At 49.0% G+C, this 25,939-nt stretch overlaps 1 protein-coding gene across 10 annotated transcripts in view; it reads right to left on the bottom strand.

The window, feature by feature from the left end:
• PTPRT (protein tyrosine phosphatase, receptor type T) overlaps positions 1-25,939 on the bottom strand; it is a 1,160,479-nt gene that overhangs the window by 9,602 nt on the left and 1,124,938 nt on the right. For all 10 annotated transcript variants that reach the window (XM_027558515.1, XM_027558516.1, XM_027558518.1 and 7 more), the window contains 5 exons: positions 25,660-25,809; positions 22,130-22,303; positions 18,569-18,700; positions 1,472-1,597; positions 511-674 (listed from right to left, as the gene is read on the bottom strand). In XM_027558515.1, the coding sequence (XP_027414316.1) occupies positions 511-674; positions 1,472-1,597; positions 18,569-18,700; positions 22,130-22,303; positions 25,660-25,809 (746 nt within the window). The remainder of the gene's footprint in view (positions 1-510; positions 675-1,471; positions 1,598-18,568; positions 18,701-22,129; positions 22,304-25,659; positions 25,810-25,939) is intronic.

Below are 25,939 nucleotides of genomic sequence, written 5' to 3'. Positions count from 1 at the left end.
GGAAGACATGAATAAAAAGGTACTCCTGCAAAATAAGCAGGCTAAGAAACAATCCCACAGGCGAGAGTGGGCAGGGACCTCCCCTGCCTCACACTTCTCCCTTAAGCGCTCCAGGTGTGCACTGCCTGTTTGAACGAGTTCCTGGTTTTTAAACAACTGAACTCAATTCTGGGGCAAGATGTTATTACTGACTCCACCTGCTCCAGAAATACTGTTCTGCAATGGGGAAGATCTTGATTCAACTTCCTTTTTAAAGAATGAGGCCCTCGTATCACTTCTCCCCAAACCCTTTTAAATTCTAAGGAGCAAAGGGAATGCCTGTGAGTAGGACGTCCCACAGATAGCTTTATGGCTGCACCCCTAGTCCACGGAAGGACTGTAATGCCTTGAATGGCCCACAAGGGCGTGGTATAGCCCGGGACGCCTAAGACGGCGTTTGTGGCTGGCGGCACCAAGGGTGTCCTGTTGCCCACCGCCCCCTTGCCCCGGAGCCCTCCCCGTCGTACTCACAGGCAGTGGACCACAGCGCGGCCCTCCCGCCCGTCGCACTGCTCCTGCCACTTCTCCAGCCGTCGGACCACCTTGAGCAGAGAGCGCTTGGAGGGGGGCGTGTCCCGGTAGGCGGGCCAGCCGATGTACTGGAGGTGCTGGACTATACGGTACCCGTCCTGGGGCTGAGAACAGAGAGGCTGTCAGGGTGGTCTGCTGGGGCTGCAGCACTGCAGTGACAGATGGGGTAAACGGGGTCTAAGCCGTAACGTCCTCACGGTGAGAGCCACACGCCAGCCCCACGCCTGCCTCTGTGCACTGATCCTCCTGTTCCGGCTGCCCTGCGTCCCTCTTCTACCTGAAAAACTTCTATGCGGTCTTCAAAACCCAGCTCAAGTGTCCCTTTTGCTAGGAAAGCCTCCCTGAATAGTGGGCGGGTCTCTTCTCTCTCCTTGCTGTTCATCTGCCAAAACACAGTTTGCTTTCCCGTGAGTGAATTCTGAGAGGACAGGAACTGAATTCTCTTCACCCTGAGCCTCTAGTAAAGACCACGGTCACTTTAGCCCCTCAGCTCTTCCCTCCCGCCCAATAACTCCTTCACCCAGCAGTGAAATTCCTCATGAAAGAAACTTGTTTCCCAACTTACTTCCCAGCTAGCCCAAAGCTTACTGGACCCACTCAAAGGCTGCATTAACTCATGCCCATGCCGCGCGGCACGGCAGGGAAGCACAGTGCTCTGAGAAGTTTTGTCTACACAGCAGCCAGCGTGTCAGGGAACAGGCAGATGGCTGGCCGGATGCCCCCTGTGTGGCTCTGTGTGTGGGAACCACTGCTGGGTCTGGAGCTGGAACTGGCAGAGGCATCACTTCCCTGAGGACGAGGGGGAGGAAGGCATAGCACTGACTTCGGCAGGGTCCTCCCCAGCAGCATCCATCTGTTTCAGAAGGAGGAGCCCAGGACGCAGCAGTGGCCGGACACTCACCCGAGCCATGTTACAGATGCGGAATATCCTGTGGATGATGTCTTCATCGATGTCTGCCGAGACGAACTCCACCTGGATGGGCCCGTAGCACCCCGACGTCTTCTCAGGCCAGTACTGCATGCAGAGCTGAGGCAAGGAGAGGGCTCACAGAAAGAGGCCAAGGACATGGATTGGGGCAGGGTGTCGGTTTCACTTATCCCCGAGCCTGCGGGACATGCTGGCTAGAAAGGTAGAGTACTGTGTAGGAAATCAGGTTCAGCTTTCCCACTGGGCAACAGCCACCATTTTTTTGGGGGGGGGTTGGGGGGGCAGGTTTGAAAAGTCAGAGCTCTGAACACAGAAACACTGGGCTTAAACATCTTTGCTGTGCTGATTTCAAACCATCTGTTAGGCTTGCTGGGCCTCGGTTTTCCCCATCTGTAAAATGGGGAGGATATAGGCTACCTTGACACGCTGCTGTCAGGATTAGAACACTGAGGGAAGAGCAGCTACAACTTCTCTCCATTCTAGGAAAACCTTCAGAGCGTTCATTTCATCATCAGATCATGAGTAGATTTAAATATATATGTAGGTTTTGACATCAGACAGGCTTGGGTCCAAGTCCAGTCTCTGCTGCTTACTAGCTGTGTGACACAGTTTTCCTGTATGTAAAATGGGGCTAATGATGCTTACCTCGCACCAAGAGCTAATGTAACGTGGTACTGTGGTGCTGAGGGAGCTTGGCTGCTGTTTTTCCTTTTGGGGGGAATTGGAAATTAGAACCTGCAGCAGGGAGCAAAGAGCAGTTGTTGCTTCTCACCCCAAGATGACGCTTCTCAGCAGAGGTTGCTTTGTCACCCAGGGGAAAATGTCCATCTAATGAGTAGAGGTCAGGATGCCACTAAATACCCTCTAGTGTCTGTGATGGTGTTCTGGAGAGGAATCTGGCTCCAAGTCTCATAGTGCAGAGACTGAGAGAGTCTGGTCTAAGATCCTAAATTGTCTCTTAAGTCTGTAGTGTCATCAAGAGTAAGAGACAGACACTTGATGCCCCTGTCTCTGTTGACTCACTGGATGACTTTAGTTCAGGAAAGAATGTTAAGGTTGGTGGCAGGGGATGTGGCTCAGAGAAAGGCAAAGCCTGATCCCTCAAATCCTGGTTGAGATGCCTATAGCAACTCCCAGGTGTGATCAGAGATGGACACTGTCCAGGGCACAGAGGAGAGCTAAGGTTGGGCTGCAGGCTTGCGGGGACCACCCCAGCATGGACGAAGAGGCCATGTTTTAGAAAGCCTTTTCATCTGAGGACTGCCCAGAAGATGTAGCTGAGACTCAAAGATGCATTAAAGGTTTGGAGATGCAGGAGTCTCAGTGGGGTCTGCCTCGGCTGAGCTTGCAGATGAGGAGCTAAATGGACAGAGGGAACCCACAGCAACCCCAGCAATCTGGTGGTCTCCTCACAGCCACCACGGAGGCAGGCATTTCCTGAAAGTGATCAGTGTTTCTTTTGCTAACAGCCAACTCACCCTGGGCATCACATGCAAAACCTTGTTTGATTCTGTCCTTCCTCCAGAACTAGAGCCAGCATGAATGAGTGGGGCGGGGGGTGGGGGGAGAGGAGAAGAACATGTCTCCCAGCTGTGGGGCCCAGACTCCAGCTTAGGAATACCCTTTGTTCACGCACACCATGGCCCACTAGCCAAACCCGGCCAGCTGTCTGAATCTGTAAAGGAAGTTCAGGTATATTCTCCATTTACATATTTTCTATGGTTTCTTTCAAGCTCTAATGGTAGATTTAACCACAGAGCCTGCAAAACCTAAAGTATTTCCTGTTTCTGCAGAGAACATTGGCAACCCTTGTCCTGTAGGGTTGCTTTCAGGATAAAGAGAAAACACGTGGGAAGAAAGCCCTTAGCAGGGTGCCAGCACCCACCACATTCCAGTGATTCATGTCATTCTCGAACCTTGCAGTGTTCAACAAAAATAACAGTAATGATCATAGCTAATGTACAGATTTGAAGAAGTCTTCCTCTTATCACCTGTCTTAAATGGCAAAGGTAAGCAAGATTAAGTTTCATGATGCAATGGTGCCTGGCTTTCCTGGCGTCCCCACTGGCTGCTAATTAATAATACTGAGAAAGGGTGCGTGTGTGTAGGTGGAAAGTGCTGGACACAGTGGCCTTTGTGGCTGGACAGTCATCTGCTGGGCTGTACAGTAATGACAAATCCACAGCTTGAACTTCATTTCTCTTTGCCATTGGCTCTTATGCCCTCAACCTTCACAGTAACGAGGGACCGGTACAGATAAGTCTGTGGCTGGCCGGAGAAATCAGAATTAATCAGAACTGCCAATTTAAAAAAAAATAATTGCCTTTATTACCTGCTTTGAATTGTGCCTTGCCAGAGGTTGGCTGTGATCCTGACATGAGCTCCATGGGTCTGAAGTGTCAAGGAAAGTCTATTATCTCCAATATTCTCAGTCTGGAGAGAATGTGGGATGATTTGTCTCTTTTAATAAGATTTCCAGACCAATTTCTCAAACTAATAGATTCTACTCTGCCTCAAACAAGACTCCTATATTTTGGGACACATCTCTGCATTTGATTTTCCAGGTCACTCTCCATCTTGCCCAGAGGCCTGGGGAAGGTTGCAGGGTCCTTCTGATGCTGCATCGGAGCTGGCCTTTCACTCGAGTTCCCTAATCTGTGAGTCCACATCAGCAGTGGCGTGGGTGATGCTCAGCTGGGTGATGGGTGGGCAGATGTGGTGTCTAAGCTGTCAGAGATCATCAGGGTCTCCCCAAGCCTGGGATGCTGCACCTAACCTAGCTGTGGGAGATGGGAGTGGGAATGGGGGAAGCCAGTGTGCTGTTCCTGGGGGCCTTTGGGGGGCGGGGAAATGATCCTCATCAGTAAGAAGTGTCCTCTAAGGTTCAGCTCAAGACCGTCCTGTGTCCAAGTGCTGGGGTTGTGCCTCAGTGGGTACCACCATTTGGGCCTGTGAATGCAGTTAGCAGAAGGTTAATGGGGCTCCTGGCTAAAGCACCCTGGGTTCAAATCCCAGCCCTGTCACTCTCTAGCTGAGTGACTCGGCCAAACCTTTAGCTTCTCCAGGTTAAGTGATGAATGGCTGTGAACCTGAATGTGCCTACTTAGCACAAGGATCTGTAACTAGTGAGCACTCAAAAAATGGCAGCTGTAATTATTAGGTGGTGTGGGAGAGGGCCACGCAAAACAAGATGGCTAAAGTAAAGGGTCTTTTCCTTCCCACTTAGCAGCCTGTATGAAAATTTCTCTTTAGGATGGTCAAAGGACTGCCCCTGTGAAAATTCCTGACCAGCCAGCCTGATGGAGCAGCGGGGACAGATGGTATCTGGGATAGGTTCTGGGAACTGTTCTGCATGTCAAAGGGGAGAGGCCTGTGGGTGGTTCTGGAGAGGGACCCAGGGATGGAAGAGGAAAAATAGCATAAGAGAACCACTGAAAGGGCTGAAGGTGAGTCAGGGTGTCATCTGACTGCCCCCGCTCCTAACCATTAAGTAAATTTATAACAACATAGACAATGCTCAGTGTGCATGGTTTTCTTGTAGACGTCAGTGAGAAGCTGAGTTTTGCTCCCTTGATGACTTAAGAGTGGAGCTGAGACCAGACCATGAGCACATAAGCATCAACAGTTTATAGGACAGCGACTCCGACGGTGGTGTAGAAAGACCCCGAACTCCTCTCCTCTCCCGAGCACACCAAAATCACCACTATCTGCAGACCCACCGCCACCAGGGAAACAGACTGGGACCCACCGGAAGGACCTTCAACTACAGGCACAGAGAAGGACTCCTAATGAAAAGAGGCATGATGGGTGAACTTGGGGTATAATCAAATCCCATACCCACAAACTGGAGGATAATTATACTGTAGAGGTTCTCTCACTGGAGTGGGTTCTGAGCCCCATGTTGGACTCCCCAGCCTGAGGGTCTGGGAAGACAATCCCCCAGAGCATTTGTCTTTGAAGGCCAGTGGGGCTTGATTCTGGGAGTCCCACAGGACTAGAGACCTCTCTCTTAAAGGGTCCACACACAATCTCACATACACTGGGTTGCAAGGCCAAAGCAGGGCGGCAGCTTTGGCTCACTCTGGGGACACAGACACCGGTGGCAGCCATCCTGGGGAGCATTCTGCTGTGTGAATACTGTTGCTGCCATCCTGGGTCATCAGCCCCACTCAAAAGCCTGCAGATGCCAGTGCGCCTCAGGCCAGACAACTGAACAGGTGAGGACGCAGACTCATCCCTTTTTCTGCAGGAAGCCCAAATTAGCTTCTAGACCAGCCTCACCCATGAGGGGACAAACACCAGATACAAGAAAACTATGATCCCACAGCCTGTGGGCCCTGGCCCTACCCACTAGCAGGCCAATACAAGCTTTGGGGTACCCAGAACCCTACACCCAACTGTGTCAGGAACTGTGCCCTCCCTCTCCCCCACCAAACTTGAAAGAAGCCTGGGCATCCCTGGGCTCTGCAGCCAGGAACTGGCTCTGCCAATGGGTAGGTAACAGCCTGAGAATTTTCAAGACCCTGACTCCAGCCACCAGTGAGCCAGCATTAGCCCAGAAGACCCCCTAGGGTTCTGTCGCCTCATGACTAAATAGGCTAACCAGCAGCTAGTGAGGACAGTTTAAGAGACCTCTGGGACAACACAGAGTGCACTAATATTCGCATTATAGGGATCCTAGGAGGAGAAAAAATTTGAAGAAAATATTTGAGAAAATATTTATTTGAAGATACAATAGCTAAACACTTCCCTAACCTTGGAAAGGAAACAATTACTCAAGTCTAGGAAGAGCAGAGCCCCATGCAGCACTAACCCAAAAAGGAGCACATCAAGACACACCAATTCAAATGATAAAAAGAGCATGCTAAACGTGGCAAGGGGGAAACAACAGAAAGGAAATTCCTATGAGGCTGTCAGCTGACTTTTCTGTGGAAACTCTGCTGGCCACAAGCGAGTGGCATGATACATTTAAAGCGATAAAGGGAAAAACCTGCAGCCAAGAATACTTTACCCAGCAAGGTTCTCATTCAGATTTGATGGAGAACGCAAAAACTTTACAGATAGCCAAAACCTAGAAGAGATCAGCGTTATCAAACCAGCTTTACAACAAATGTTAAAGAATCTCTAGGAGAAAAAAAAAAGGCCACAGCAAGAAACAAGAACATTACAAAATGCAAAAGCTCACCAGTAAAGGCAAACATGTATAAAGGTAGGCAATCAGCCCCACACAAAGCTATTAGGGAGGATAAAAGGAGTAAAACCATCTATATCCATAATAAGCAGTTAAAAGATACACAAAGCAATATAAAATATATCAAAAACAGTAGTCATGAGGGGAGGAGAGTACAAATGTAGGGTTTTAAAGGTGCATTTGAAATCAAGGGATCGTCAACTTAAAATAATCACATATAGACTACTATACAAAAAGCTCATAGTAACCACAAACCAAAAATCTATACACACAAAAAAGAAAAAAGAATCCATAAGGGGGTTAAAAAAAACCTATAAAAACAAATCCAAAATAATTAAAAAGGCAATAAAAACATACATATTGATAAGTACCTTAAATGTAAATGCACTAAATGCTCTAACCAAAAGACATAGACTAAAGGGATACAAAACAAGACTCCTATACATACTGCCTACAAGAGACTCCCTTCCGATCTAGAGAGACATACAGACTAAAAGTGAGGGGATGGAGAGCGGTATTCTATGCCAATGGAAATCAAAAGAAATCCAGAGTAGCAATACTTACATCAGACAAAATACTTTGAAGACCGTTACAATATACAAAGAAGGGCACAGCATAATGATCAAGGGGTCAATCCAAGAAGCATACACAACAGTTGTAAATATGCACCCAACACAGAAGCATCTAAGTATAACATAAATATGAACAGACACAAAAGGAGAAATTGACAGGAACACAATAGTTGTGGGGGACTTTAACATTCCCATCAATGGGCAGATGATACAGATAGAAGATCAATAAGGAAACACAGTCCTTAAATGACACCTTAGAGCAAATACATTTAATTAACACACAGAGAGTATTCCATCCAAAAGCAGCACAACATCCATTATATTCAAGTGCCTGGGGAATGGTCTGCATTGCAGGCAGATTCTTTACCAGCTGCGCCACAAGGGAAGCCCAGGATAGAACTCCAGGATAGACCATGTGCTAGACCACAAACAAACTCAAGAACTTTAAGAAAGTTGAAATTATATCAAGTGTCTGTTCCTACCACAACACTGTGTGAGACTAGAAATCAACAAGAAAAACTGCAAAAAACAGAAGCACGTGGAGGCTAACTAATATGCTACCAAAGAACCAATGGATCACCGAAGAAATCAAAGAGGAAATAAAAAATATCTAGAGAAAAATGAAAAGAAGACAATCTAAAACATATGGGACACAGGAAAAAGCAACACTAAGAGTGGTTTATAGTGATACAAACTTAGCTGAGGAAACACAAAAAATCTTAAATAAACAACCTAATCTTACACCTAAAGAAACTAGGGAAAGAAGAACAAACCCCCAAAATTATCAATAGGAGAATTAAAGAAATCATAAGGATCAGAGCAGAAATAGAGACTTAAATTTTCAATGAAATTAAAGCTGGGTTTTTTTTTTGAAAAGATAAAACTGGTAAAAGTTGAGCCAGACTCATCAAGAAAAAAAGGGAGATGGCCCAAATCAAAATCAGAAATGAAAAAAGTTACAACTGACACCACAGAAATACAAAGGATCAAAAAAAATTACTATGAACAATAACATGCCAATAAAATGTACAACCTAGAAGAAATGGCCAAATTATTAGGTACAATCTCCCAAGACCAAGCTAGGGAGAAACAGAAAATATGAGCAGACCAGTTACCAGTAATGAAATTGAGTCAGTGATTATAAAATGCCCAACAAACAAAATTCCAGGACCAGATGGCTTCACAGTTGACTTTTACCGAACATTTAGAGAAGAGTTAATATCTGTCCTTCTGAAACGATTCGAAAAAACTGCAGAGGAAGGAAAACTTCTGAACTCATTCTATAAGGGTAGCATCATCTTGATACCAAAACCAGACAAAGATATCACAGAAGACAAAAAACACTCAGGTCAGTATCATTGATTAAATGTATATGCAGAAATCCTCAACAAAATACTAGTAAAGCAAATCCAATGATACATTAAAGGGATCATACACCATGATTAAGTGGGATTTATCTCAGGGATGGAAGGGTGTTTTTTGATATCTGCAAGTCAATCCGTGTGATACACCACGTAAACAACCGAGGAGGAAAAACCACATGATCATCTCAGTAGATGCAGAAAAAGCTTATGATGAAACCCAACACCCCCACTTACGATAAAAACCCTCCAATAAGTAGGGATAGAAGGAACATACCTCAACATAATAGAGGCCGTATAGGACAAACCCACAGCTAACATCACACTCAGCAGTGAAAACCTGAAAACATTTCCTCTAAGGTGAGGAACAAGACGACGCTCACTCTTTCCACACTTATTCAACACAGTACTGGAAATCGTAGCCATGGCAATCAAGAGAAGAAAAAGACAATCAGAACTGGAAAAGGAAGAAGTAAAACTTGTCACTGTTTGCAGATGACCGTGTGGTATATCACCTACACGTGGAATCCAGAAAATACAACAAGCCGGTGAGTGTAACGAAAAGAAGTCTCAGACATACAGAACCAATTACTGGTCACCAACGGGTGGGGGAGTGGGAGGGACCGAGTGCTGGGTGTAAGACAGGCACAAGGACGGATTATGGGGAATCCAGCCAGCATTTTGTAATAACTGTAAATGGAAAGTAACCTTTAAAATTCTGTAAGTTGATCTGTACCGTTGTTTTTTGGATTCCATGTATACATGATATAATACGGTATTTGTCTCTCGCTGGACTTACTTCACTCAGTGTGACCGTCTCTAGGTCCGTCCATGCTACTGCGAATGGCGTTATTTCATTCTTTTTGATGGCTGAGTAATAACAGAAATAGAGTCACAAACGTAGAAAACAACGTATTTTACGAAGGGGGAAAGGGCAGGAGGGATAAATTGGGAGACTGACATTATATACACTACTATATATAAAATAGTAACTAATGAGTGCCTACTCTATAGCACACGGAACTCTACTCAGTACTCTGTAATGACCGCTATGGAAAAAGAATGTAAAGCAGCGTGGATATGTGTGTCTGTATAAGCAACTCGCTTTTGCTGCACAGCAGAAACTAAGACAACATTGTAAATCAACTATACTCCAATAAAATTAATTAAAATAGTTCACCCAAAAAGTTACATAAAAAACTTAAATTTACAAAAGAAACAAACGGTTATAGAAACTTGGGGAGAAGAGTTTATGGTTTCTTCAGGCCCTGGAAATAGGGGTTTCAAAGAAGCCCACTTGCTTCTTTAGACCCACAAGGACCCAGCTGACCTGGGATCACACAGAGAAACACTTTGGTATTCTGTTCCTCAGATGGGAGACTTTAAGTGGCTATGTCTCCACGGTAGAGTCCAGTTCTTTAGCCCAGCCTCTTCCTACCTTGATCCCAGGGCTCGCCTCTCTTCCTTACCCATCCCTCTGGGAGGGGTGGTGCTGTCTGCCCATTGGGAGGGCCTCACCACTGCAAATGCACTCGGGTGGGCTGATGACCACACCTGGGGGTGTCAGGGAGGGACGCTGGTGCAGCAGCTGCTGCTGATTTTGAAATGGCTGTGCTTCTGGAAAAGCAGAGGGACTTTTGCTATTTATTGTCAGAACAAGTTAAACCAAGCGAAAGTCATGAAGCCTGTGTGGACAGTCCTGGAACAGCTGCCATGCATTATTCCACCTAGTAACTTCCACTGCTGCTTGGGCCACGGAAAGATGTCCTACGGGGGTGCATGTTCACACGTGAAATCTAACGAACATGAAGGTCGCCTCTCAGTTAGACATCATTTTCTTGCTGATGGAATCAGAAAGCTTGTTAGTCGCTGAAATAAACACGTTCTGATGATTTAAATCTGGCAATATGGGCCTATTTTTGGAATAAACAATCCTCAAGTGTATTTCTGTGCACCTCAGTTATGACTTTCATTAATTAATAAGTACTTTGATAAAATGGAAAAGCCAAGTAATACAGAAGTAATACAGATTCCAGAAATGAAAGCCTGTGTTATCAAGGTCCTTGTGATCCATAGGAGGTAATCAATCCCAGGCCACCTAAAGGTGAAATGAATTACTAGTGTTTTTAAGAGAAAAGTGTTACCTAAATTGGTTTTGAAATTCAGATCAGTAATGATGAAACTTCCTAAAATAAATTCCACAAAGAGGTCAAAACATCTTATTGGGTTTAATACTGTGGCCAGTAAGGAAGACAGACTGTTAGGGTTGAGGAGGATGTGAGGGTGGGGTGGCGGGGGGCGCAGAGAGAAAAGCACATGCGCCCCCCTCCTCCATCCACCTCTCCATTCACAAGATAAATACTGCAACTCCATGTAGTAGGTGGAAACTCACTCTTATGATGGGTGCATCAGAGCTTGTTTCCGGGAAGGAACCAGGGAGTTTAGGAAAATATCTACAGAGGAAGGTAGGGTGGGTGGAAGGCAAAGGTTCAGGGGCGGTTTCAGAAAGAGATAACAAAGAGATGGCTGGATTCCTCAGCTTAATAAGGGAACGGCTTTGGGGGGAGGAGGGGTGGAAGATCTGGAGGAGGGAGAGAGAAGGTAGAGGGAGGAAAAAAGTGGTTGGGGCAACAGGGTGGGGGGAAGACATGCTGCTGGCCGCCAAGCGTGAGGAGCGAGGTGGGGTTTAAGAATGAGGATGTGTCAAACCTCCCTGCTGGTCCAGTGGCTGAGAATCCGCCTGCCGATGCAGGGGACATGGGTTCGATCCTGGGTCTGGGAAAATTCCACATACCTTGGGGCAACTAAGCCCATGTGCTCGAGAGCAGTGCTCCACGACAAGAGAAGCCACTCTGATGAGAAGCCCACGTGCCGCAACTAGAGGGAGCCCGCACAGCCACAAACTACAACACAAACGGAAGGGATGAGGATGTGCGGTGTTCAGCCTTCAGCCACGGGCCCTGCTGGGACGTGAGCCCCACGCTGCTGCCAGTAGAGTCTGAGCTGGATCTCAGAAGTGGACATGAACGCAGAACCCCCTTGGAGTCCCCAGAAATCTTGGGGGTGCACAGTGGGCTTTCCCACACAATGGGGAAGAGGAAACAAAGCCCATTTGATGTAAACCTTCAAAGACAGAGTGGATTTGGCTGCCATCTGAGGTACACGAGTTTCATAGGTGGTAACATTGAGACTTCGACAAGTTAACTGGCTTAAGGTGACATTGGCAAGGCTAGAACTTGAACTCAGGTCTCTTGACCCCCGACTCCTTATTCTTCTGTTCCAGTGGGTTTAGAGACAGAGATATGGGCCCTTGCAAAGGTCAGACCTGGGACTTGCAGAGACACAGACTTGGGGGTTGTGTGTATTTTGGTGGCATGCCAGGCTGTGTTTTTACAAGCTGAGATAAAAATGGGGCTAGAAGTACTTGCTATTTGCCTTCCAGGCACAATGACAGGAAGACATCTCTGAAACATCAGCCCCGCTTTTTTCCTGGGAGGATGACAAGCTTGCCTCTCTCACTTCTAGAAGGTCGGTGGGAATGCATGTCCTCGGTGCCCACCCCCTCACCTTTGCACCTGGATTTGCATCACATGAGGTCTCAGACTTCCCCCGGTCGGAGTTCAGAACTGGGCGATGCAGCTCTTACACAAGCTGGGGCTCTTGCTTGCTTTAAACTGAGACACATTCCTTCCTGCTCCGTATACCCAGGTACCAGCAAGTGGTGCTTATCAGATCCCGGGGCCCTGGAAGCCCTATTGTTTAGATGGTGGTGAAAGTCTTCACCATCCCTGGCAGGGGGCCCTGGGCCTGGGTCGGGGCGGCTGTGGGACTCTGGACAAAGCCTGCCTGGGCCGCAGCTTCCTGACCTGCAAAATGAGAGGAAGGGGGCCTGGTCAGATCAGTGGATTCCACAGTGATGGCTGTGAAGTTGGCAGGAACAGCCAACGAGCTATCTCCAAGGTCTTCAAAAGCCAAAGGGGGTCACACCATTGTCCTCGTGGAGGACACCAAGACTCTGGTTTTAGAGTCATTGAGACCCTTTTGATGGTGGAAAAGATACAGGAAGATGAACAAATTATTAATTAGTAAATATAGTTTGGAAAATAAAGGCTTACAGAGTGGCAGGTCTTTGGAGGGAAGATAGGAAATATTGTAAGGTGTTTATAAAATCTCTAAGATTTCAGTGAGGTAAAGTGTACTCCCTAGAATAAATGACAAGTAAATACTGAGAGGCTCAGGGGATCCTCAAGCACAGCCAATATAATAAATGAGCAGAATATTCAAGCATGCCAAACCCTATGAGTTTGAGCAAATTCTGGGAGCTAGTAAAGGACAGGGAAGCCTGGCGTGCTGCAGTCCACAGGGTCGCAGAGTCGGACACGGCTTAGTGACTGAACAACAAGAAGAGCCCCAGCACTTACTCTATGGAAACAAGAGAAGGAGCTGGGTCCCGTTGACCCCACACCTGACTCCGGGCTGATGGGGGGCGTGCTGGTCATCCCCTGCTGGTCCCTCCAGTGCTCCCCACAGCACTTGGGGGCAGTGGGACACGCTGCCTGGACCTGGCTCTCCCATCCCTTTTGCCTCCAGCTCAGCTTCTCCCTGTGGCTTGAGGGTCCTGGTGTCATGGTTTCAGCTGAAGATGTCTCCAACATGTCTGATGCCCAAGGGAGTCTGGGAGGCAGACACTCCTTCACCAGACCAGCAGCTCCATGGGTATTGCGGGTTTTTGGTGCCTGTTTTGTGCACTGCTGTGTCTAGGTTGGTGTTCAGCACGTGGAAGGTTTACCATAAATGTACGCTGACGAGGGCCTGATTGAATGTGGCCCAGAAAGCCTGCTCCTGGACCTTTAAGAGACCCCCCTCTGGCTCTGCAAGCCTCCTGCTGCTGGAGGGATGGTCATCTGCCTTCTCCTTGGCTCTCCCCACCCTGCTCCTGATGGACCCTGACTCAGACATGGATTTCTCCAGCTCAAACTGCTTTCCAAGTCCTGTACCCCAGGCTGATTCTGGATTTCCCCAGGATCTCAGTCTCATACTCTGTGCAGGCTCTGACCCTCACACCTCCAGGTCCAAATTTCCATTTTCAGTTTTGCTGTCTGTCTGAGCTTCCCAGGGCAGCTGTCTGAATGACCACACATGTAGTAGCTTAGAGCCACACAAATTTCTTAACTGGGGGTTAGACGTCTGAAGTGAGTCTCGCAGGGTTACAGTCAAGGTGTCAGCTGAGCTGTCTGTGTTCCCTCTGGCGTCCCCAGGGGAGAGGCCAGTCCTCATCTCCAGTCTTAGCAGCTGTCAGCATCCCTCAACTTGTGGCCCCATCACTCCAATTCCTGCTCCCATCATCACGATCTGTTCCTGACTCTCATCCTCTTGCCTCCTGAAAGACCCTAACAGCAGACCCACACGGATAACCCAGGACAGTCCACGTATTTCAGGATCCTTAACTTCACATCTGCAAAGTCCTGCTTACCACGGAAGATAACAAGTTCACACATTTAGGGATTTGGATGTGGACACCTTCGGGGGGGCAACAGTCTGCCTGCCACATGGACCCTGCCCACAGCGGGGCACTGAGGATTTCCTGAGCCTTCTGAACCACATGGTGGGTGCGGCCTGGCCATGAAGAGGGCATCTCTCTGGTGTCTGCTCCCCATGGACTCTGGTCTAACTGCAGAGCCCACAAAGATGGAAGAGATCTTGTCAATGTACTGGGTATGACTGAAGAGGTTCTGCCTGACCTGCCCATCAGAAACCACAGCATCATTCGCTACATGTTGTGGTTAAGATACTACCAGACTAATCTGACCACAGCCCTTTGGAGTCCCAAAGAGCTTTTAAAAAGAAAAAAAACCTCTAAGGTCAATGAAGTTGCTTTGGGAGTCTTTATCTTAAGCCCCCACTGCTCATCATTATCTTTGAATAGCAGCCACTATGGAGAATGGAAAGACACCTGTGGCTGGGGGTGGCTGGCTGAATGCCTTGGTATAGGATTCTGAGCGGAAGCAGACAGATTTGACCAGTGGTGCAAGAAAATAAAGCACTCGGGAATCTCATCCTCTGCGCTACCTTATTTTGCTACAAATTACAGAGAGTCAGCAACACATGGTCTCCAGTCAAACCTCAAGATGTGGCACTGATCCTCTTGGGAGCGATCTAACAATGCTCGGGACCCGTGGCAGACCTGTCCTTGTTGCAGGACTGGCCAGAGCCACCATGGGCTGCCTCGACATGGGCACGCTGGCGACAAACGTGGATGCCACTTCAAAGCACCGCCCCGCCAGGTGCTGAGGGTGGCTTTTCTGACGCTCACGCTGTGTCATTGTTTATTTTCGCAAGGCGCCCAGCTGTTGTGGTGATGATATTTATATCAATAAGTGCTCCATTCATCTGCTGATTTCAGGGGAAGCTTGCCAGCTGCGTATGGCAGCCAACCTCAGGGCACTTCTGAGCCTGATGTCTGTGCATTTAGAGACTCGGCTCTCAAAGCCTGCACCAACAGCTGGGGCTGAAAGATCTTCATTCACTTGAGAGCCGCCCTTGAACAAGGGGGTCCTAGAGCCAGTGGCCTCGCCCCTCTTGTTCTCTTAAATATCCCTAAGTGAGGTGCTTTGAAACTCCTCCTCTGTGCCTGGCCTCTGGTTTTGCAAAAAGAAGTGTTGGAAGAAGGGCTCTGCTTCCCTCATGCTTTCATGGGTTCATGTGTCACTTTTTTAGGCAAAGGGATAGGGTGGTGATGCCTTCTGACTCTGGAACTCTGCAGGGGTCTTTGTTCTATGGCAGTCTGTCATATTTCATGCTTATTTCAGATCCAGACCTTCCATTGTTTGGGTCCTAAACTGTGGCGTCATCCTTGCTTCCCCTCTCTCTTTCTCTCACATTCCCTATTCAATCCAGCAGGATATTTTGTTGGGCTTACGTTCAGGATATACCCAGAATCCACTCCGCTGCTACCACCCAGGCTCAAGCCAGCATCACCTCTCCCCTGGAGGACTGCAGGGGCCTCCTGTCCTCTGCTTCCACTCTTAGCAGCCACCCTCCCCCTTTCTGGCAACTTTCACCACAGTAGTCACAGGGAAGCTGTGTTAAAAAGTCAAATTACTTTTTCAAGTCCCTCCTCCACGCAGGACCTGTTGATGGCTTCCCATTTCTCTCAGAGTAAACATACAAATCCTTCCTGTGGCCCCAGCCCGCCAAGGCCCCCAGGACCTGGCCCTGCTGTGTCTCTGTTGCCGGCTGCTGCGCTGCCCCAGGCGCAGTGGCCTCGTCTGCCCCTCCATCGTACACCCCTGGTGTGGGTCATCCCCCTGCTTGGGGTGCTCTTCCCTGAGATGGGCACGGGGGTGCATTCTTGTACCTCCTCGAGCTCTGTGCTCAGCTGTGACCTCCTCAATGCAGCCCACCTTCATCACACAATTACAGGTGTGGCCCGTGCCCCAGACCAGCCTCATCCCTGCCCTCTTATCTTTCTTTTTCCACACACTTGTTACCTTTAACATATAATTAAGGCCGTTACAGAGTGCTTGCTATTTATTCCCCTGCTTTAGAATACAAGTTGCACAAGAGATGGGCATTTTCTGTTTTGCTTTCTCTGTCATGTTAATCCAAGCACTGAGAATAGCTTCTGGCAAATAGCAGCTCCTCGACAGATGTGGACGGAACGAATGGATGCTGTCCTGAAGGAACGACTCCTACATGCACATCCCAAGTTGTGCTCAACTCTGTCCCCTCCTACAGTTGACCCTTGAGCAACACAGGTCTAAATGGTACAGGTCCATTTTTATGCAGTTTTTTTTTCAACAGTAAATAATATGGTGCTACAGGATCTACAGTCCATAGGGTCCCAGAGTCAGACCCGACTGAGCACACACAGAAAGGATCCACAGTTGGTTGAATCCACGGGATGCGGAATAGCGGATATGGAGGAACCTCGGATACAGAGTAACCATGGATTTGGAGTAACCGTGAAGACGGAGGAGCTGCATCACAGAGGAACCCTGTTCTTGGAGGACTGACTATAAATTGTAAGTGAATTTTTGACTGCATGGATGATTGACACCCCTAACTTCTGAGCTGTTCAAGTTGTAATCAGCTTCCCTCCGGGTCTCCCCAAGCTTCCTGCTGCCTCTCCCACCCTCCCCAGCTTCCCCATCTTGGCCAGTCTCATCCAAGAGGCTTGAGGCCCATGCTAGAACCCCCGTCACCACCATGACTTCTCATGGCTCTCTCTCACCAACAGCTCCCCAGACCTGTAGACCTCAACCCTGGAAACCTCTCCACATCCAACCCTAATTCTCCTGCCTCCTCCCAGCCACTTCCTCAGTTCAGGTCAACCCCTGCATCTTCTGCACATTTACAACCATCCCCTCCTCAGTCTCCTGGTCTCCAGGTTTTCCCCAGGTCCTGTTTTCTAACAAGAAGTTCTGCCTCCACCCCATGCCTGGTTAAACTCTGCAGTGTCTCTCCTCCCTGCACAGCAAGGACTTTCCACTTGTGCTCCAAGGCATACCAGGGGCTCCACAAAAGCGCCAGCGTGGCCAACGTTCCTGATTGGGCATCAGGAAGCCCAAAGACTGGTGTGGGTGGAGCTCCAGACCCCACCCCTGCTTCACTGGGTCGTACCTGTTTCTAAGGTTGGGCGTGCATGAAAACTTCCATTCTCAGAAAGGATGCTATTGCTTATGGAGTAATAGTCTGATGTTTACCATGCTGCAGGCCAAGACCCCCACCGCAAGGGCAGCCTTCTGCAAGCTGGCCTGGCTCTATTTTTCAGCATCACCACCCTCGTCTCCTCCTGACATACCCCCCTGCCCTGCTACGCTGCCCCCGAAGCCGTCCTGCAGACAGGTGGACACGGTGACCCCACCAGGCCTTTGCCCTTGCCGTCCCGCCGCTAGGAACACCCTTTCCTGGCGACTTCATCCCCCACACGCCGGATCTCTGCTGCCTTCTTCAAGGCCAAAGTCACCTTCCTTCTGAAGTCTTCCCTCACCCTCTGGGCAGAATTAATTGCTCCTTGTTCCCGGCCAGCAAGGCACTAGGCGGCTGACCTCTATTAGATTGCTGCCACACGAGGTGGGGACAGTTTGCTCATCTGTCTCTGCAGCGGGACTGTGAGCTCCTGGAGGGCTGAGATCACAGCACAGGCCCATTTTTTCCCTCTCCCCACACCAGGCCTGCCCAAGGCGAGTGCTCATAGGGAGCCCTCTGAGTTACTCTGGGCTCTTTTGAGACAAGAGTAAGGGGATGGGATTGCTTTTGAAAACCCTCAAAGGCCATCACCGCCTCCACCCAGAAATGGCTGCCCTGCCATTGGGGTGTGAGCCCCAGAAGCTGCCCCACAACCCGTGCCTGACGTCCCAAGTACAGATATGTGCTGGAGGCACACTGTGCTCGCAGCTGACACACGCAGGGGAGCTAAGACACGGAGGCTGCTGGGACACAAGGCTCACCCAGGACAAAGCCAGGCCTCGGTGGGGTGATCGGGGTAAAGGGTCCATGGTTCAGGCCCCAGGCTCTGTCAGGCCGCATCAGAGAGCAGGGGAGTGGTTGAGTGCGGCCAGGAGTCAGCTAGTCTGCAGCCCTGGAGGTGCTCAGAGCTGGGGGAGGGGGTAGCTTTCTCTGCGTGCTCTACGTGATTTGGAGCAAGGCTCTAACCAGCGCCGGGGAGGGTGGAGCAACAGAGTCTGGTCCTGGGAAGCTTGGGGGCTGGATAAAGCCCATAGGCAGGGGGAGTCACTGCTGGAAATGGGGGGCCTGGCAGGGGATCCCCCTGCATCTACCAGAAGTTGAGCAGACTGGCTTGGTGCTCCCTGCCAGACAGTGCCCACTGGAGGGGCACCTCGGTTGGGCAGAGGCAGCAGAGGGCTGTCCCTCCAATCCTTGGGCGCGGCTGCCCTAACACACCTGAGCACCCAGGGCCAGGCCGGGCCAGGCGTTCTCTTACCTGGGCAGTATCCAGCTCATTCAGCATCACCACAGAGGAGCAGTTATAATCGAACACCAGCCTCCAGAAGTCTGCCACGGTGTTGGGGAGAGGGTGTTGTGTGACCACGAAGGCGGCAGGCTGCTTGTGGCTCTGAAAAGAACGACACAGGCCTTGTGAAATATACACCCTTCAGCAATGTTCTGACAAGAAGGTGGCCCAGGAGGCTGCCAGAGGCCCCTGAGTCTGCCAGAGAGATGACACAAAGCCCTCGCCTGTTCTTATCTCTGGGTGCCCTGGTGGCAAAGGGGACCTTCTCGTAATGAACTCATTCTCTTCCCAACTCAGACATTTCATTGGCAAGGTGTCACTTGGGAGGGGGATTTTCCAAATAAATTATTTATGTCTTGGAGCTCAGCAAAGAATCAACATTACAATATGAAAGATCCTGGATGCATATTTGCTCTGCTGGCCAAGACACTTCCTGGGATAAAAGGGATATTTTGTGCCCCTGTGCCCACAGTGCTGGAGGGGACCGTGGCTCAGTCCAGAGAGCCTCCTGAAGGGGCTTATGGTTCAAGAGGCTCACTTCTGCCCAAGGCTTGAATGAGGGCTGAGGTGGCCTGGCAGAAGGTGGGCATGGTGTTCTGTGAGCCAATGGGGCGGTGAAAGTGCCCAGGTTTTAGAATCAGGCAGACCAGGTTCAAACCCAGCTTTGCCAGTTGCACATTATAAACCACCCATTCATACATTTATCCGGCCAGCCATTCATTCATTCACGCGCATTTAGAGAGTGACTTTTTAAAATCAGTGCTGTGCACTGGCAAGCTATTAGATCGCTCCAGATCTCAGGTTCTTCAACTGGAAGATGGGATTCATAACTCCAGAGGCATGACTGTGGTGCAGGCTGAACAGATATGCAGATGAAAAGAGCAGCAATGAGCCAGCTATGAGCCGCCGGTGGGCGGGAACATCCCTCACTCGGTTCTCCATCCTTGGCTTCAGTTTCGAGGCCAACACAATGGATGCCCAGTACAGGTCCAGAAACAACTGAATAAACGGTCCTGGGTTACAGCTAGGGAACCGAGGCCCAGAGAAAACGGACTGGGTGAGTCTGGACTACATCTGAAGCGTTACCTGGGTGCTAGTCATTGCAGTATCTGTAAGAAGGTGTCTGAAAAGATTGGGGAGTGTCTCTGCTTGGTTAATGGTTTGTAGAATCTGAGAAGTAACCCACATTCTCAGCAAGCTATCTTGAACCATGGTCTGTGCCTGTTTTCTGTGGAGTTACAAACCAGCAGGAGGATGGTGAGGGAAAGAGTTTGCACACTGCAACCAGGAAAAAATCTCTGGCAAAAACCTCTGCTACATAGGACACTTAGAGCATTTTCTATTGTTCTGTCGTCTCCTGGGAGCAAAGAAATGCCTTGAAGCTGTGGATGCCACAGACGCACTGTGGGGTCTTGTCCCCAAGGGCCTTCTCCTACCAGTGGGTCTAGGAGAACTGAATCTAGGAGAAATGAATACGGAGTTTCCCCCAAAGCCAGGCTCCAGCTGCAGACAGCTGGTCTGCAGACGTTTCGAGACATGAGAAAGAATCTAGGCTTTGAGAGTCGAAAGTCTTGGGGTTCAGACCCCTGGCTCCACCCTTTCTGAGCCAGCTGACCTGCAGAGAGTCATGGAAATTCTCCAACCTTCACTACCTCTTCTGGAAAAACGGGGACAATCATACCCAGATACAGGACGAGACAGTCTACATCCAGGGTCTGACGTGCTGCCCAACACTCAGTGAATGCTGGTTTTCTTTCCTTTCTCCCTGTCTCTGTGATAAACGCTCTATTAGGCCAGCACGCCTGACAAAGCCTTATCTGAAAATATGTTCGAGATCCGTGCTCCTGCCGGGTTTCGGGGATCAGCCAGCAATCCATTTCATGGATAACATCATCCTTTACCAGGGGAAACATTAAAAATTAACCCAGAGGACTTCATATTTTTCTGCTAGGAGCAAAGCTGCCATGGTTACCAGATAATGCACAGACTGTGCTGGAATACAGATAAGGACTTTTTTTTTTCCTGTAAGAAAGGCAAAGACCCCAGTGATGGCTCACAAGAGAAATGCCCTGTGGGCAAAGAGAATACAATCAGCATCAGAGCCTGGCAGAAGGCATTTGACTCTGGGCAGCACCTAACCTCCTAAGCAGAGGCCAGGAGCGTGCTTGATCCTTGGAAGAGGAAGGCAGGGAGGGGGAGTTGGGACAAGTGGGAGACAAAGCTGGGAAGAGCTCAGAAGTGTGGGTGCACCCCAGACCCCATCTCTCACCACATATACACACACATCTGCACACGCGCACACACGCACATGCACACACAGACACACACACACACACACACACACATAACTGATCTCAGAAGACTCCAAGCTAAAGCCAGAGGTCTTCCCTCCACATCCATCCGTTTTACTGATCAAGAAAGCAAGACTCCTTGCTTCTGGACCCAGAGCCATGTTTCCATGGAGGACTTGGGCACCCGATGGGCACAGGCCAGGGAAGGCCCCCCAGAGCTGAGATAGGCACTGACTTCTAGTCATCCCTCTGCTTCCAACACTTAGGATGCTTGGGGAGAAAGTTCCAGAGAATCAGGGGGTCAGAGAGTTGGTTGGCCTTGACCTCAGGAGAAAGTACCCCATGTTCCTTCCTGTTCTAAGTAAGATGGAGGTTCATGTGGGCTGGATGGACTTGATTTCAGGCATAGATGGGGAGAAGGGCCTGGAAGGCTTATGTTGTTCTTGGTCTGCAATCTTGGGAGGCGAGATGTCTGTGTCTTTCTGGATCAAGCAAACTGAGGGGAGGCTCAAGGAATAAATTCTAAAATGTAAGATAGTAGTCCTAGGTTCCGGCTTTGTGACTAGCGCTATGGGAGTCTTTGAGCAAGTCTCTCTCTCTCTGGCCTCAATTTCCTTTGCTGGAAAGTGTGTGGACAAGACCAGATGATACACGCTTCCTTCCTGCTACAAACATCTGTACACCCAGAACTGGAGGGGTGACAGCCGGAAGTAGCTGGAGGACCCCAGAGAGGTGTGTTCGAGTCAGGAGCACGGACCCTCTCGGGCGGGAACACGACCCCTCATCCCAAACCAGGCCTTCTGGGACTTGACGCTGAGAAAGCAGGAGGCAGGGCCGCTAACAGAACAGTAGGAACCTGGCTGGCATGCAGAATGTTTCTTGGACTGAACTTCAGGCTGACACTCAGCTTGTAGGTAGCAGGAAGGGGGACTGGTCAGGTCTGTAGCCTCACTATAATGTCATGGGACTCACTTTAAGCTTTTGATCTATTCTTTCCAGGATCTTTATAAATACAAAGCAATTAAAAGCACAGTGCTTAGATACAGGTTTGTACCAGAGCCTTCAGGGGGAGAAATGTCTTTGGGACCAACGAGATCAGAGGGAGAGGCTGACTGGAGTCGGGGCGGGGAGTAGAGGGGGAGTCAGGGCCCATCCTCCCAGGCTGCAGTGGCCTCCCCCTCGGGAAGAAGCTTTTCCCGGGAATGCAGCCAGGAGCTTTCCCTGGCAGGGCTCAGCTTACGTCCATCAGTGCGGCGTTGATGTAGTTGCTGGATTCTCCATCCACCGAGATGAGGAAGGGCAGACAGCGGTCCAGAGGCAGGACGTCCATGCTCCGATTCTTATCATGGTTCCGGGGCAGCAGTCCGATGCTGCAGTCCTCGGGCCGGACGCGAGGAGTCACGATGTTGAGGGTCTGAGGGGTGCAGAGGCAGATCGGCAGGCGTGGCGTAGACAGTCTCCCTTGAACAAACTCAGCCTGACCTCCCTCCATCAATCCTCCAAGCCTGCCCTCCAGACCCTTTCCCAGAACTGTTCTCGTCCGTGGTGACGCTGTCATCTCCTGCTGGCTGATCCGGACCCTGGGGCTGAGAGCCTCTGCCAGGGTCTGGGGGACGCCTCTGCAGGGCCAAAATTACAGGGATGGCATACCCTCGTGGGGGCTCAGACCCAGTCTCTGAACACCTGCCCATCATTTGACCTAAGTTACTCCTCTCAGCCATCCTGCGTGGAACAGAGGTCACAAGGCGGGGCATGGGCGTAGGGAATCCCGTAATGACTTTTAAGCCTCACTTGAAGTGTCACAGACTGAGGGGAGGGATTTTGCCAGCATGCCCCTAAGACAGAATGTGTGAGAATGGAAGGATGCTTAGATGAGTTGCCCAGGATGGGTGAGGGACCCCCTGGGAGAGAGCTCCAGCATGTGTACAAAATTTCAGGGCTTGTGTTTGGCAGAGTAAGTCCAGCAAGTGTGGGACCAGAACTGAACAGCCCCAACCAACAGACTAGATGCTCTGTGAACATCGGGGCTCTGAGTGCTCCCCTGTTCCCCCCTCAGTGCTCAGTCTCTACTTGGAATCAACCGAGTCTACCTGTTGGAAGTAGCACTAGACACTGGCCTGGCTGGGGTGTCTGCCCACAGAACCAGGGACCCGCGTTGGCCCCTTTAGTCCTGAAGTGTCCCTGTTCCCCCTGCCTGTTCTCAGCTCCTGTTGCCCAGACACAACCCTGACACTGACCTCAGGACAATGGGCTGGGCTCTGGTTTTGCCTCACTCAGTGATTCAAGTCCAGGCCTCCAGACCGAAGCTGCCACCATCCTGGGCTCCAAGGGGCATCTGCTCTGCCTGAGCTGTGCCCTCAGGTGATGCTTTGCAAAGTCTGATGTGCATCTGAGTCACCTGGAGGCATGTTAAATCACAGACTCATTTGGTTGGGCCGGATGGGACCCAAGATTCTGCATCTCTAACAAGCTCCCAGGTGAAGCTGATGCCACTCGTCTCGAGACCTCACTTTCGAATTGTGAGGATCGAGGACATGTTCCAATTGTACAGAAACATTGAGACAACCTGAGTCCTTCCAGGGATGAAAGAGCATGAAATTCACACGTGTGTGTCTCCACCCACAACCTGTACTAGAACTAAGTAAGACCTTAGTTCCAGAACACAGTGTTTTTTAATTAAAAAAAAAAAAAAGATAACTGTGGCTTTGTAATAGAGCCTGAAGTCAGGTAGGTTGATTCCTCCAGTTCCATTCTTCTTTCTCAAGATAGCTTTGGCTATTCGAGGTTTTTTGTATTTCCATACAAATTGTGAAATTATTTGTTCTAGCTCTGTGAAGAATACCGTTGATAGCTTGATAGGGATTGCATTGAATCTATAAATTGTTTTGGGTAGTATACTCATTTTCACTATATTGATTCTTCCAATCCATGAACATGGTATATTTCTCCATCTATTAGTGTCCTCTTTGATTTCTTTCACCAGTGTTTTATAGTTTTCTATATATAGGTCTTTAGTTTCTTTAGGTAGATATATTCCTAAGTATTTTATTCTTTCTGTTGCTGGCACAAAGACAGAAATATTGATCAATGGAACAAAATAGAAAGCCCAGAGATAAATCCACACACATATGGACACATTATCTTTGACAAAGGAGGCAAGAATATACAATGCATTAAAGACAATCTCTTTAACAAGTGGTGCTGGGAAAACTGGTCAACCACTTGTAAAAGAATGAAACTAGAACACTTTCTAACACCATACACAAAAATAAACTCAAAATGGATTAAAGATCTCAACGTAAGACCAGAAACTATAAAACTCCTAGAGGAGAACACAGGCAAAACACTCTCTGACATACATCACAGCAGGATCCTCTATGACCCACCTCCCAGAATATTGGAAATAAAAGCAAAAATAAACAAATGGGACCTAATTAAACTTAAAAGCTTCTGCACAACAAAGGGAACTATTAGCAAGGTGAAAAGGCAGCCTTCAGAATGGGAGAAAATAATAGCAAATGAAGCAACTGACAAACAACTAATCTCAAAAATATACAAGCAACTCCTATAGCTCAACTCCAGAAAAATAAATGACCCAATCAAAAAATGGGCCAAAGAACTAAATAGACATTTCTCCAAAGAAGACATACAGATGGCTAACAAACACATGAAAAGATGCTCAACATCACTCATTATCAGAGAAATGCAAATCAAAACCACTATGAAGTACCATTTCACGCCAGTCAGAATGGCTGCTATCCAAAAGCCTACAAGCAATAAATGCTGGAGAGGGTGTGGAGAAAAGGGAACCCTCTTACACTGTTGGTGGGAATGCAAACTAGTACAGCCACTATGGAGAACAGTGTGGAGATTCCTTAAAAAACTGGAAATAGAACTGCCTTATGATCCAGCAATCCCACTGCTGGGCATACACACTGAGGAAACCAGAAGGGAAAGAGACATGTGTACCCCAATGTTCATTGCAGCACTGTTTATAATAGCCAGGGCATGGAAGCAACCTAGATGCCCATCAGAAGATGAATGGATAAGAAAGCTGTGGTACATATACACAATGGAGTATTAGCCATTAAAAAGAATACATTTGAATCAGTTCTAATGAGATGGATGAAACTGGAACCTATTATACAGAGTGAAGTAAGCCAGAAAGAAAAACACCAATACAGTATACTAACGCATATATATGGAATTTAGAAAGATGGTAACAATAACCCTGTGTACGAGATAGCAAAAGAGACACTGATGTATAGATCAGTCTTATGGACTCTGTGGGAGAGGGAGAGGGTGGGGAGATTTGGGAGAATGGCATTGAAACATGTATATCATGTATGAAACGAGTCGCCAGTCCAGGTTCGATGCACGATACTGGATGCTTGGGCTGGTGCACTGGGACGACCCAGAGGGATGGTATGGGGAGGGAGGAGGGAGGAGGGTTCAGGATGGGGAACACAGGTATACCTGTGGCGGATTCATTTCGATATTTGGCAAAACTAATACAATATTGTAAAGTTTAAAAATAAAATAAAATTTAAAAAAAAAAAAAGAAAGAAAACAATAACCAGGTGTCAGCAGTCACTGAGTGACCAGCCGGGGAGTAGTTGCTCATGGCTGTGCATTTTCTGTTCTGAAATTCCTTCTCAGCTGCAGACACGGGAAGGATACAGACACAGCCGTTCCTGCAAGGAAAGTCCCGGGACTGTGCTCAATGGCACTGAAGCTGGCTGGGTCACGGAGCCTGGGATGTGCTCATACCTGAAATTCGTCTTTGATCTGGCTGGAGTTGGTCTGGGGGTCCAGCCTGCTGATGTTGTAGTAGAGGGAGCGGAACTCGCACACCGGGATGGCTGTGTTGCCACAGAGACACGCTTCCAGGATGGCGTCGTGCACGAACACATACTGTTCCTGCCAGGTGGAGCGGGCAGAGTCAGGGTACTGGGGGAGAAGCGGGGCCTGGAGCTTGCTGTCCATAGTCCAACCTGCGCCTCTCAAGGGTGGGCGTGATTCACTGGGGTGCTCCAGAATCACTGTTTTC

The sequence above is a fragment of the Bos indicus x Bos taurus genome, chromosome 13, assembly GCF_003369695.1.
Source record: "Bos indicus x Bos taurus breed Angus x Brahman F1 hybrid chromosome 13, Bos_hybrid_MaternalHap_v2.0, whole genome shotgun sequence".
Classification (NCBI taxonomy): Eukaryota; Metazoa; Chordata; class Mammalia; order Artiodactyla; family Bovidae; genus Bos; species Bos indicus x Bos taurus.
This window is presented reverse-complemented; position numbering and strand designations above follow the sequence as displayed.